This window comes from Chaetura pelagica, unplaced genomic scaffold (genome assembly GCF_000747805.2).
Source record: "Chaetura pelagica isolate M959 unplaced genomic scaffold, ChaPel_1.0 scaffold433, whole genome shotgun sequence".
Taxonomy (NCBI): Eukaryota; Metazoa; Chordata; class Aves; order Apodiformes; family Apodidae; genus Chaetura; species Chaetura pelagica.
The window spans coordinates 1631629-1644294 of NW_009952574.1; the positions used below are offsets into that span (position 1 = coordinate 1631629).

At 43.9% G+C, this 12666-nt stretch overlaps 1 protein-coding gene across 1 annotated transcript in view; it reads right to left on the reverse strand.

Moving 5' to 3' along the window:
• Positions 1-333: 333 nt before the first annotated feature.
• The window catches only part of C8B (complement component 8, beta polypeptide), a 17197-nt gene continuing 4864 nt past the window's right edge, over positions 334-12666 (reverse strand). The window contains exons 5-12 of the mRNA XM_009993606.1: positions 10964-11096; positions 9884-10081; positions 8934-9174; positions 7691-7819; positions 5816-5979; positions 3436-3589; positions 1908-1976; positions 334-485 (exon numbers count right to left, since the gene is read on the reverse strand). Of these exons, the coding sequence (XP_009991908.1) occupies positions 334-485; positions 1908-1976; positions 3436-3589; positions 5816-5979; positions 7691-7819; positions 8934-9174; positions 9884-10081; positions 10964-11096 (1240 nt within the window). The remainder of the gene's footprint in view (positions 486-1907; positions 1977-3435; positions 3590-5815; positions 5980-7690; positions 7820-8933; positions 9175-9883; positions 10082-10963; positions 11097-12666) is intronic.

Sequence of the window (12666 nt, forward strand, 5' to 3'; positions counted from 1 at the left end):
CCTTCAAAAACAAGATGGTAAGATTTAAAATCATGCAGCTACCAAACAGGGCAGGAGATAAAGCTTGTCCCAGTTAGCACACTGCAATAAAGGCAGAGAGAATTCAACATATTAGGAATAGCAAGCACGTGGGACAACCACAAAGCATGTCCAAAGGTGTGATTCCTAACACACATCCAGCTCCCAATGTCTTCTGGGATGTTTCCAACTTCAATGCACTCGGATGAGACCCACAAGCAAAGCGAGGCCAACACAGGGAGCCAGTCAGGTGCCATCTTCCCACTCTGTTTGCAAACTGCTCATCAGTCTTGTGTAAGTTCCTAACAATCCCCTCTAGCAAGTGACAGTCTCGGTGTCTGGCCCGGAGCACGATGAGCCACCGTTGTGTGGTGCAGGGTTGTTGCACTGTCGCCTCCTTGTTCGTTCACCTCTTGAGCATGGAGACCAGCTGGCCCAGCAACCCCAGTTTCCATTAATAGCAGCATCTGGGAGAAAAAAAAAACCCAACACAAGCCAAAGCCAGAAAGGACTGTCAGAATAAAGCAGCTCTTTCCATGGGAAGACCTGTCAGCTTCCATGAATCATATTTAAATACAACCAGCTCTGCCCCTGTCCACTTCACTAACAATATACATGAGCCATTAACAATGAGTGATTGTATCAAAGATGTTAATTCTCTGTTCAGCATTTCTGGGGTTGGGTCAAACTACAATTTATGCAACAAAGATAAGAAAAAAAAGAATCAATTAGCTTTATATTTGCTTGTAAGGTGTTTCTCTCCCTGATAGAGTTCAAGCCTAAGTAAGAAAACAGAAGCTAAACTCATGTCAGCCACATCTTGAGGTGCTAGGGAAAATGTGAGCATGTTCTTCTTCAATGAACAACAGCTTGAATATTCAGCTTTCTCTCTGTTGCTTTTCCTATTACACTGTTTCTTCTGGACTCTGAGCATGTGAGTGACATACATTCAAATCCTGAGAATCATGGAGCTGAACACGAAGGTAATACATAAAAGGAGGGAAAGGAGTGAGAAAGGAAGTCACATGTTGACAAGTGGATGGATGTGAGTCTTTGAGAGGTTTGGATATGATTACATGTGTGGTAAACAGACTGGAACAAGGTGTAAGTGACTCCACAGCTTAAGGCTTCATGGACTTCCATAGCAACACCTACAAAATTGACCCTTCTCTGGGTGAAATCTTGGCTTCAAATGGATTTCAGCCTGGCTTGGTTAGGACACAGTCATGCAGAATGAGAAGGGGGTAGAAGATTGTAAACAAAGCACAATGATAAATGCAGTGCATCAAATTGTGGGACTGTGCCAGAGCTCTGGGTGCATGAGATCTGGTATTATTTAGCGTCTAAATTAATGAGCCTGGAAGAAGTAAGCAAAAAGACTAAATTCACAGATCATCCTAAATTAGGAGTTAAGAGCATCAGTCAGGAGACAGCAGCCATACAAAGTGACCAGGAAACATCAGTAAATGCTTCAAAGCAACATAATAAGATTTGAAGATTAAAATGCATGGTAATATATCTGAGGGAAAACAGTGTGCAACATACTGGCTGTATTACAGGGAAAAACTTAAGAAACAGCTGTTGGAGGAGACCTGAGGCTTTTCATGGACTGTAAATTGCATAGAAGTTGGTATTTGATACAATTGCAAGGTGAGTCTCTGCAGCTTGGAACTGCAGAGGTCAAGCCACCTCCTCATGAGTGCAAATAAATGTAGAAGAGGGCAGGCAAAGTATTTCTGTCCTTCTGCAGGACCCAGGCCCCTTGTGCATCGGGCTGGGCAGAGCAGGGACAACCAGTGCCAGGAATCACTTCCCATCCATCCGCCCTCATCCCTGGATGCTCCAAAATAGACCTGGGACTGTCTCCATGGGCTTGGTGTCCCTCTCACCTGTCCTCTTGCTGGTCTCACAGGCTGTGCCACTGTAGCCAAGGGGACATAAACATCGACATTCGCTTCCTGAAAGCAAGGAGAAAAGGTGGGATTAGAGGCTTCATGTCACATTTCCCTGAAGACACCCATTTCCTTCAGACTGCTTTCACAGAGGCAGAGTGGTCAGGGTTGGAAGGGATCACTGGAGATGATCTAGTCCACTCCCTGCCAGAGCAGGATCACCTTCAATAGGTCACACAGGAACGTGTCCAGATAGTTTTAGAATGTCTGCAGAAAAGGAGACTCCACAGCCTCTCTAGGCAGCCAGTTCCAGGGCTCTGTTACTCTCACAGTAATTTTTTCTTTGTTTAACTTGAACCTCCTGTGCTTCTGTTTGTGCCCATTGCCCCTTGTCCTGTCACTGGACACTGTGGAAAAGAGACTGGACCCATCCTCCTGAGAGCCCCCTTTAGATACTTATAGGCATTTATGAGATTCCCCCTCAGTTTATTCTTCTTCAGGCTAAACAGACCCAATTCTCTCAGCCTTTCCTCATAGGCCAGATGCTCCAGTCCCCTAATCATTGTATCCCTCTCCAGCAGGGATATGGTGGTAGTGCTGAGAAAGAGGAAGCAGCACATGGGAAGAAGCATCCCAGCTTGGCTTTGCAGCAGAGAAGCCCAGGGCTGTGGTGTGCATCCCATGGCCGGACCCCAGAGGACAGCTTCCACTTAGGAAAAGAACACTCATTTAAAACATCTCGTTGAGAAGATCCTAAATGAAATGCTAACCTGACTCAGCACCTTAAAAGTTATTTAAACAAGGGTAATCATGAGATGAAGCCTTTAAGTGCTACAATCAACTTGCTGGTACCTGAAGCAATCGCTTCTGCATTAGATTATAACGATTCTCATCAGGACTTTTGCAGATGCAGATTGAAATTAGGTACTTAACAAAATGGTCCCTTTGTTGGAAGCTCTCATAACATCATAAAACTCTGTTTAGACAGTACACTTTTTGTTCAGTTTGATTATTTTCCTCCTTCATTTTTAACTCACAGTCTGCTTACAAAGGAGGACAGCTTCTCTCAGAAGCAGGGGGAGGTGATGGTGACAACTGTGCTTGGCACATATATGGTGCCTTTCATCTTCAAAACACTTTTACAAACACTAATTAATGCTGAGACAGTAGTCACTTCTCTAGGAGGATAGCAGCAATCTTAAAAGCAAAGGAGGAGACTTTAAGATGTCAAGGTTTGGGGTTTTTTTAAAAGCATAATTGAGATGAAACAATTTCTTCCACAAAACTGGCACAGATGGTCACTCCCATTGACAAGGCTCATCCTGTGTGTCTTTGCTGCCTTTACTTTCTGGTGGCACTCTACAAACACACCGACTTGAAAAACGTTATATATACACTTAATTACCTGAAAGAGAAATGACAGGATTAACTAAAGAGCAGATTACTCGCCAAGCTTCCTCACCCCCGCAACTTCCCAGCTCGTTTCTCATAGAGATGGGAAAGAAGGGGTGCAAAATCTTCCTACCTTGGAGCAAGGGGATGCCATTGGCATGGCATGGAGCACAGTGACAAGTACTGGTCTCCAGCTGAAACTCCTCCAGGGCCCGTTGCAGGTTGCCCTTTATTGCTGCCGCGTCAGCGACGTCGGTCGGAGTCACCAGCTGGAGCAGTGGCTCTGCCTGAAGGGAGGGGAGAGACTGCATTTGTTTCCAGGTTCAGGCTGGTGTGAGCATCTCAGGGCTCGGTGGAGACACAGCTGGAGAGGGATTTGAAGGCCTCATGGTACAGGCTCCAGGTTTCCCAGTAGTGTTTCCTTAAACTTTGTGAACAAGGCAGTGATGTCAGGAACACTCACAGGGACCCTCTCCTTGGGTCACAACACCAAAGTACTTGCAGAAAAACAACAATCCTACTGTTAGTTGACCAACAGGCCAAGTTTCACAGAGTTTAGCTAAATTCTTTCTCATCCATTTTCCTGATACTGATTTTTTTAGATCCAGTTGGCTCTAAATTATGCATCCTGGGTCCTCTCTTACTCCAATTTAAAAAAGCTGCCCCCAAAATCCACCCACAACAATCTCCTTCATTCCTCTTCCAGCCACACAGCCCAGCCTACATTGTAGGCATTCACATTTACACCTACACCTTGGCCATTTCTGCATTTCAAGGCTCATTTCTCTCTTTATGAATCTAAAAAAGAAGAGTTTCCACTGCCTTCAAAAGGAAAAGGGGTTTGATCTTCATCAACAAGCAAATGGGCCTGGTGGGAGATGATAAGAGGATGCACAACACGGTGAACATTCCCTAAGGAAAAATGAGACTTTGGCTCATTTATTTTCTGAGAACAAGTGAGTTAAAATATGGTCCCAATACTGCCAGTCACCCACTAAGGCTAGTGGGACAATACTGGCACATGTCAACCCAAATTCCCAGCCCTGCTGCAGGGATACCTGCCATGCAGGCCATGGCAATGCAGTGAGCACGAGAGATCACCCCACTGCTTCCACAGGCTGAAGCTACAAGTAACAAAGAATGTTTCAGTAAAAAAAAAAAGCTCATTTCCTGCTGCTGTACATCCACTCTTCATCAATTATCTGTGATCCATACTTAGCTTTTTGAATTCAGATCATAGAAATGAGGAAACACACTAGGAGTGACCTGCCAAGTGCCTTCAGCAGATGATTTATGAACTGATTTGCTTTAGTTTTCCCTAACTAAGCATTCTTGGGCTGACATTTAGTCACACTCTGCTGGTACTTTTGATCTTCGGGCCCCACAGGGACATGGGTATGGAAATGAAGGATTAGAGATACCAAATCCAAATTACATCTGTCTGGGGTTTTTCATGGGCAGCCTGGTCACTGATGCCAGGCAAGACAAAAAAAAATCACATTTTTTTGTGGGAGAATTTTCTGGACATGGGGTCTAGCATGGAGGGTTGTATTGATGTCTCCTGCCCAGAGACCTCCCAGAAGAGTTTCAGAAGATCAATCCACAACACACCAGGGGCTTGAGAAAGCCACCTCCATGCAGCAAGTGCTAGGCAAACAGGCTGTATTTCTAAACTACTGATTTTTCTTTGCCTCTTGTTTTTCAGAATTCAACTTATTTTTTTCATTAATGAAAAGTCACAATTTTCAATGAGAAACAGCTTTCACAAATATAAACATTTTTGCCTAAAATGAAAGCAAATTATACAATATCAACATAAATTTCCAACACTACCAGCCCAAAATCCTGTTTAAAAGGATGCTCTCTTGCACCTTTGTGCTATTCACTGAGAGTGAATTTATTTTGACATTAAAAAAGATGAGGCAAGACAGCTACGTACTTCTGCTCACTTTTTTACTTCTACAGTGCCTTGCAGTTCTAAAACTCTTCAGGATGGAGAAAACCTTGACTCTTCAAAACCTAACTCCTACTTTTGAGGTTTAGCTGCACTGCACAAACATCCAGGCATGTATGGTGAACCACTCGATCTTCTGAACCAGAGAGAATTGTTGCTGAATAATCACTGATGCTCAGGGAAGACAGAAGAAATTTAAAGAGAAACAAGTCCTTATACAATACATGCTGGTGGATGTATTTTTGAGAAGTGCTACACTGGTAAAAGAGAAGTCGGATCATCTGACCTGCCTGGCAGGCAGCAAGTGATCCCATCTACACAGCCATGTAAGGAGAGTTAAAGCTGTTTACTTCTTGTCCTTCCAACCTCATCCTTTTTAAGACATCACACTTCTGATTTTCTAAACACCCAGCCTTAAGAGAAACTACGAGGCACGAGTCAGGTCTATTGTTTGCCCCAGAAATTGCCCTTTTTTAAAAAAAAAATCCTGTTTATTTAAACACAGACTTCTCCAAGGTGCTCAGCTAAGTGAGGCTGAATGGAACGACAAAGACCTTACCTTCAGCTTTATGATTTCAGGGTTGTACTGGACAGCATCTCCCCACTCCTGCATGAGTGCAGCCGTGGGCAGGTCTTTGTTCGCCAACGCTACGATGTGTTCGCTCGCTCCGCCGCGAACCAGGACGATGAAATCTTCCACAAACTTCTTCTTGGAGGTGCTGTCTGCAAAAATGCATTCAGAAAGGGACCAACTCTGCTCAGGTACATCTTTGTGGATTGCAGCCGAGGTACAAGCTCACAGCAAAACACTCCTGCATATCACCCATCCCACAGAGAGGGCAAAGGAAAAAAGCCAGAAGTGTTTCACACCTGAAGCCTGGTTTCCTGTGTCCCTTCTGCTCCCGTGCAGCAGTATCCCCATCCTCCTCCCCTGCACCTAGATCTCTGCCCCTAAACTTCTTCCCTATAGTTGGTTACACACTTGTAGGTCCTTCCACAGCCTGATGTTCCTCACTACCATGAATCCTGCCTGTTCTCCTCTGCGTATCTTCAGGTGCACCCTCCTCCTGCTGCAACCCACCTAGCTATTCCTGCATCCCCAGGGGGTTCCACAGCACCCTTACCTCCCTGCTTTCCTCATTTGGGCTATTTTGGGTGCAAAAAGTGGCACACTGGGCTGCTCCACTGAAAGGAGGATGGACTGCGTCAAAAGAAGCATGACCAGCAGGTCAAGGGAGGTGATTCATCTTCTTTGCTCCCATGAGATTCACCCTGCAGTCCCATGTCCAGCCCTGGGGACCCCATCACTAGAAGGACATGGAGCTGTTGGAGCAAGTCCAAAGGAGTCCACAAAGATGATCAAAGGGCTGGAGCAGCTCTGCTCTGGAGACAGGCTGAGAGAGTTGGGGATGTTGAGCCGGGGGAAGAGGAGGCTCCAGGGAGACCTTAGAGCAGCCTTTCAGTACCTGAAGGGGCTACAGAAAAGCTGGGGAGGGGCTTTTTACAGGGGTATGGAGTGATAGGACAAGGAGTGATAGTTTCAGCATGAAAGAGGAGAGATTTAGATTAGACATTAGGAATAAATTATTTCCTATGAGGGGGTGAGATAGTGGCACAAGTTGCCCAGAGAAGCTCTGACTGTCCCATCCCTAGAAGTGTTGAAGGGCAGGGTGGATGGGGCTTGGAGCAACCTGGTCTAGTGGGAGGTGTCCCTGCCCATGCAGGGGGGTTGGAACTGGATGATCTTTAAGATCCCTTCCAACCTAAACCATTCTGTGATTCTAGGATTGGTAACACAGCACCAGCCAGGGGGGTAATGGTCGATCTGTCTGCTTTTCCCTGGGACACTGAGCAGATATTTTTGCTCTACCCAGAAAAGAAAACCTTGCAAGAAGCCAAGCCCTGAGACTTCTCCACCAATGTTCAGCTTGGCTGGGGTTACCCAGCAGACTCAAAAGCAGCTTTGAGGGGGTGGGGAAATCTTTCAGGCACACAAGATCACAACATCTTCTTTTCCCTCTGACAAAGGCTAAAAACGAAATGGCAGAAATGTTTCATGCTTACCTCCAATTTCTTGTAAAAGGGATTTACAGCCATCTTTAGTCATTCCAACCTTCACATAGACACCACGAATATTTGCACCAATGCCAGAGCTACTCTGGGCACATTTCTGGACGTCGCTCAGAGAAAAACCTTTCATAGATACCAAAAAATAGTTGGTTTATTACAACTGTTAAATGTTTGATGTCCACATATACAGAAATGGTGAGCTGATAAATAGTTTTCCCTTGAAAAAAAGGCGATGAGATGGAGAAGCCTTTTTTGGGATATTTAATAGATGCCTATGCAACCATGAAATCTCTCCATTTTATAGGATCTTCTTTTCCCTCTGACAAAGGCTAAAAACGAAATGGCAGAAATGTTTCATGCTTACCTCCAATTTCTTGTAAAAGGGATTTACAGCCATCTTTAGTCATTCCAACCTTCACATAGACACCACGAATATTTGCACCAATGCCAGAGCTACTCTGGGCACATTTCTGGACGTCGCTCAGAGAAAAACCTTTCATAGATACCAAAAAATAGTTGGTTTATTACAACTGTTAAATGTTTGATGTCCACATATACAGAAATGGTGAGCTGATAAATAGTTTTCCCTTGAAAAAAAGGCGATGAGATGGAGAAGCCTTTTTTGGGATATTTAATAGATGCCTATGCAACCATGAAATCTCTCCATTTTATAGAACTCTGAAACCAAAAGCAAATGCAAAGTAAATGCTAGGAGAGGTTTTTAATGACCAACTCAGCCTCACTGGATTATGAGGAACTGCAATAGGTGGGAGCCTGGTTGGTGACTTGAACACCAAACATCTAAGAAATGGGGCAGTGCTGATGGTTTGAGAGTATCTGCAACCTGAATCTAAACTCTGTCCCTCCAGCTTATACCTGACTGCAGGAAAAGCAGCTTCCTGGAGAGAAGAAGAGCAAACAGACTATCACACATGGCAGAGTCCACAGAATGCTTTAGCTAACAGACAGCAGCCACTCACCCCTTTGCCAATGAGTAAATAAGAGAGTGCAGCTATTGATTAATGTCACATGGCTCTCTCTGGCCTACACAACAAGCATCATTTATCACAAAAAAAGGAAGCCAGAGCCAAAGTGCAAGAGCAATGTCAGGTCCAAGAGTCACCCAGCAAATTATTTACTGTTTCCTACACGCTGGAAAAGCTCTCGAGGCAAAAGGTGTTTCAAAACTTGTCATTTGAAAGGTGATGGAAAAAGAGCTCAGGTGAGGGTTTGCAAAGCTAACAAAAGCTTTAAGCTACATGATTCTCATTCATCTGAAAACCCTGTCAGCCTCCAAAATGTGTTGTCTAAAATACTTGTTATTGGCCAAAATACTTGGGCTTTTTCTTGTGATCAGGCAGCACCCACAGCTTGAGATCTACATGAAGCCCATGATGCTTTGAAAACCAGGCTCTTCACTCACTGCCACAAAGCCGTTCTAGTCCCGTATTTCCCGTGGGCTTTCTTTGGGATGTTGTTGACTCCTTCTCCCACCACCCCTCTTCTCTGACCTCAGACCTGAACCACCACTGGGTGCCAGCAGAGGGGTTTTCCCATCAAAAAGCCAGCCAAAAAAACCCTTCTTCACAACCCCCAGATGCACGTACTTGCCTTTTGGAGCTCCTCACTGTTCATGACCAAAGTATATTCGTAGATGCCGCCGACAGTGGCCTCGGTGATGTAGTGGGTGCCATAGTCCCTGTAGAGCTCCCGGTACTCCCCGTAGCTGTACTCTGAGGGGAGCTGCTGCAGCCTCCGCAGGAACTCGTGATGAAGCATCAGGGCTCGTGGCTTCAGCTTATACACAGCAACAGCCAACTCTGAGCGGGCGTGAATGAATTTGCTGGACTACAGGAGGTGCAGAAACACAAGAGAATCCTGAAGAAGTGAGGGGTGGCATCCTTGTGACAACAGGGAGTCATTTGCTATCCAACAACTAACACTGGTCAGGATTTATCACTCTAACAGTCTGCGACGGGAAATCTTTGAGTTCAGCAAAACCAAAACTTTAGTAGCAAAGTTTCTGAAAATCAGGGCTGGTATTAGAGAGGGAAGAAAGAAGAGGGAGAGATACCCAGTACAGGTTAGGTGGTGGCTCAGACACCCAGTACAGGTTAGGTGATAGGAACTTTTGCCCAGGTGACAGGGAAGGTGCCCAGTGTCCCATCCCTTGCCACTTGTACATTTACTAGCAAGTCCATTGCAGGGAGGGCAGACCACCTGAATGGGCTTCTTAGATTCTTTTTTTAATTACTTCACTACAAATATCCAAACATGCATGCCCAGCAGGGCACGGGATGGACTGCATCATCCTGCTGTGCCTGGTTTTGGAGGTTAGGTAGTCTGGTTCCTGCCAGACAGGTGAAAGGAAAAGCTCCTGGGTGCTGCAAAGACACTCAAAGGCATTGTGGCTTTAGAAAACACTTGACCAATGCAAACTGCAAAATCAAACAGGGGGAAAAACTTCATTAATCCTGGTCCTGGCTGCTGACCTGATGATGGAGATCAAACCAACACACACACATGTTAGAAGAGAATTAAGTGGAACAGTCCTTACAGTTGAAGAAAATCTTCTCATCCTTTGCATGGACTTCTTGAACCTGTTGTCATTAGAACTGTAACCAAGTTCAAACACTCCTGGTATTTTTATACCAAAGCTGAAGCTAGTCTGTGAAGCCTGTGCCTTCAGGACACTGCTTTCATAACTTGAGTAGGAATCATATTCAGTCATTGTAAATTCATATTTGCCCATGGTCTAAACAGAAAGGAAAAACAACACGTTTAATTTCCTGCACAGTGATTGTACACCTGAAGCATGGGGAAGGAGAACAGATACAAATATACTTGTGGATTAATGCTTGCACTTTGAAGATGAAAAGCCTTGTATAATTGCAAAGCACTATTATTATTAACACTGGTACTTCAGGAATCCTTGATTTACTGCAGCAGCAAAGTTACTATCTCGTCTGTACTGCAAGGACCTCAGGCTTTTACTTAATATGTCAGTCTTATGCAAAGGAGGTGAAAACTTAAACAAAGGCATAAATTAAAGTAAGAATTCAAAAAGGAAAAGGTTTCACAATGGGCAACACTCAAAAATACCACACTATGTGATCGAGAGCTTTTAGGCCAAATATATGTTTGAAATAAAGCTTTGATGCACCACAGAAATGGGCTGGGAGCCTTTGCCTTCACACAAAGCACCCATGTGCTGTCACATCTTAGGTTGTTGCTCTGCCACATCCTAGGCTGTTGCTCAAGGACAGCTCTCCCAGCCTGGCTTTCAAAGGCACTCTACAATTCCATCTCCAACTAAGCTCCTCATGCCCACTGGGTGGCTGTGGGGCCCTCATGGACAGGTGGCACCAGGAAGGTTAGGTCAGTTTTTGCAATGGCAAGGTCCAAGGGAATGTTGCCATCTATTCCAGTGCACACAGACTGGGGACTTCTCCAAGGCCACCAATGCAGGGGGTATGATGATGTTTTAAGACTAAGGCTAAACTCAGCCTCATACCATTCAATCTCACAAGTCTGGTAATTCTTTATAAAATGATTTAGTCATGAAGCTTTATTGCTATTATACACTGAAATTACTGGATTTTATGTATGTTTATTTGCAGAAGAATCTGACATGTACCTCTGGTGTGTAGCTTTCTACATTATATGGCTTTCTGAATCTTGTGTCCATGATATAATGGGGAGAACATCCTCCAGCATAGTACCTGTGGTCAAGAACTAATCCTTCCAAGTTGTTTGTGAAGATATTTAACCTGTACAGAAAGCAGAAAAGCAAAGTGTTAAGCTTAGAATTGAATTAGGGGTAAACATCAAATGATGCTGAGAAAGGCTTAAGATTTTCTGTTTGTCTGATCAAACCACTTACTCCAAAAAAAACCCAACTGACTGACAAGAAAGCAAAAGACAGTCTTTGATGCTTAGTGAATGTATTAAGTAGACAAGGGCAGTTTTGACACCAGAGCATTGCTACAACCAGCACTGGCAGCTTCTGTAGCCTTACTGGAACTCTCTGGGAAAAGCAGAACTGGTCCAGCCAAACACCCACCCCACCAGGTTGCCTACCCTGAACATTCCCAAGTGCCCACAGTATCCAGCAGGATCTTCAAAGATGCCAACCCATGTCATTAGTCCAGACTAATTTTCAACTCCTGTTTCTTTGTCCTAGTTTATCACTCATCATTTTTGCTGGCTTGGTCAAGGATCAACCAGAAATCAGTAGATGAGATTGAAAATGTTAAGGGAACAAGATCTAGGTACTAGGTTCAACTACTCCTTGAAGTTATTAGGACGTTCTCCTTTCAGGTTAGTGGATGATGGATGATAATGTTAACCTGTCTGTTCTAAGAGACAATGTCAAAGTTCAGCCTTTTTAGATGAGTTGATTAAATCCCATAACTTGCTTTTCCTATTGCTGCCGGAGGGATCTGTTGCAGGAAAAGCCCTTCTGTTGCTCCCTATCAGGACATCCTCACATCCCCCTCATGGCAGGCAGCTGAGGACACAGCACACATCTCCACAAGCTCATCCTCAAATAGCAATAAGAGTCATTAGAGGAAACTTCACCCCAAAGAAGGATAAATTACTAATAGTCCATGTCGTGTCCCTATTAGTGTTCCAGGACTCTGCTGGATCTGTCTCTCCTTATTTTGGGGAGAGAGACTTGTGTGATAATGACTCTGAAGCTGTTAAATATTAACTCGAATTTTAGAATAATCTGAAAGTCCACTAAAAGCAAATTACTGAGCAACAGCAGCTTCAAAGAGATGAGAAGCATGTTCCTATAATTGTCCAACATTATTTTTAATTTTGATTAAACTCAGAAGCACAAAGCATTAGCAATGACATGTGCAGCAGCCACATCTCCAGAGAATAAAGAGGAAATTATAATTTTTTCCTCACAATATTTTTTTCTTTTTCTTCCTTTTATGTGAAAAGCTTTTTTTTTTTTTTTTTTCCCCTGTAGAATGAGAAAAAAGTCTTTTCACACAGTCTCATATGACAGAAAGTTACCACAGTCTTAGCTTGTAAAAGCCAGATCAATTCAGACATGGATTCGAAACCCCAAAAAGTTGAGGTTTGGTAACACGCAGGTTAATCCTACCTCACTCACACAAATTTTACCATCTCTCACTGTTGTGGAAGAAATTAAAGACATTTTCATCCCCCAAATCCAATACAGTGTGCAAAAAACAAAAATCCATGGTTAGGTGTAGACTGTAGTCAATACAAGATGCTGATTGAAGTAATTCTGTAACAACTACTAGAGTTTTAGATTTTAAGAAACCTTCCTTTGATTTTATTTCAAAACTATGATTTTTAGCT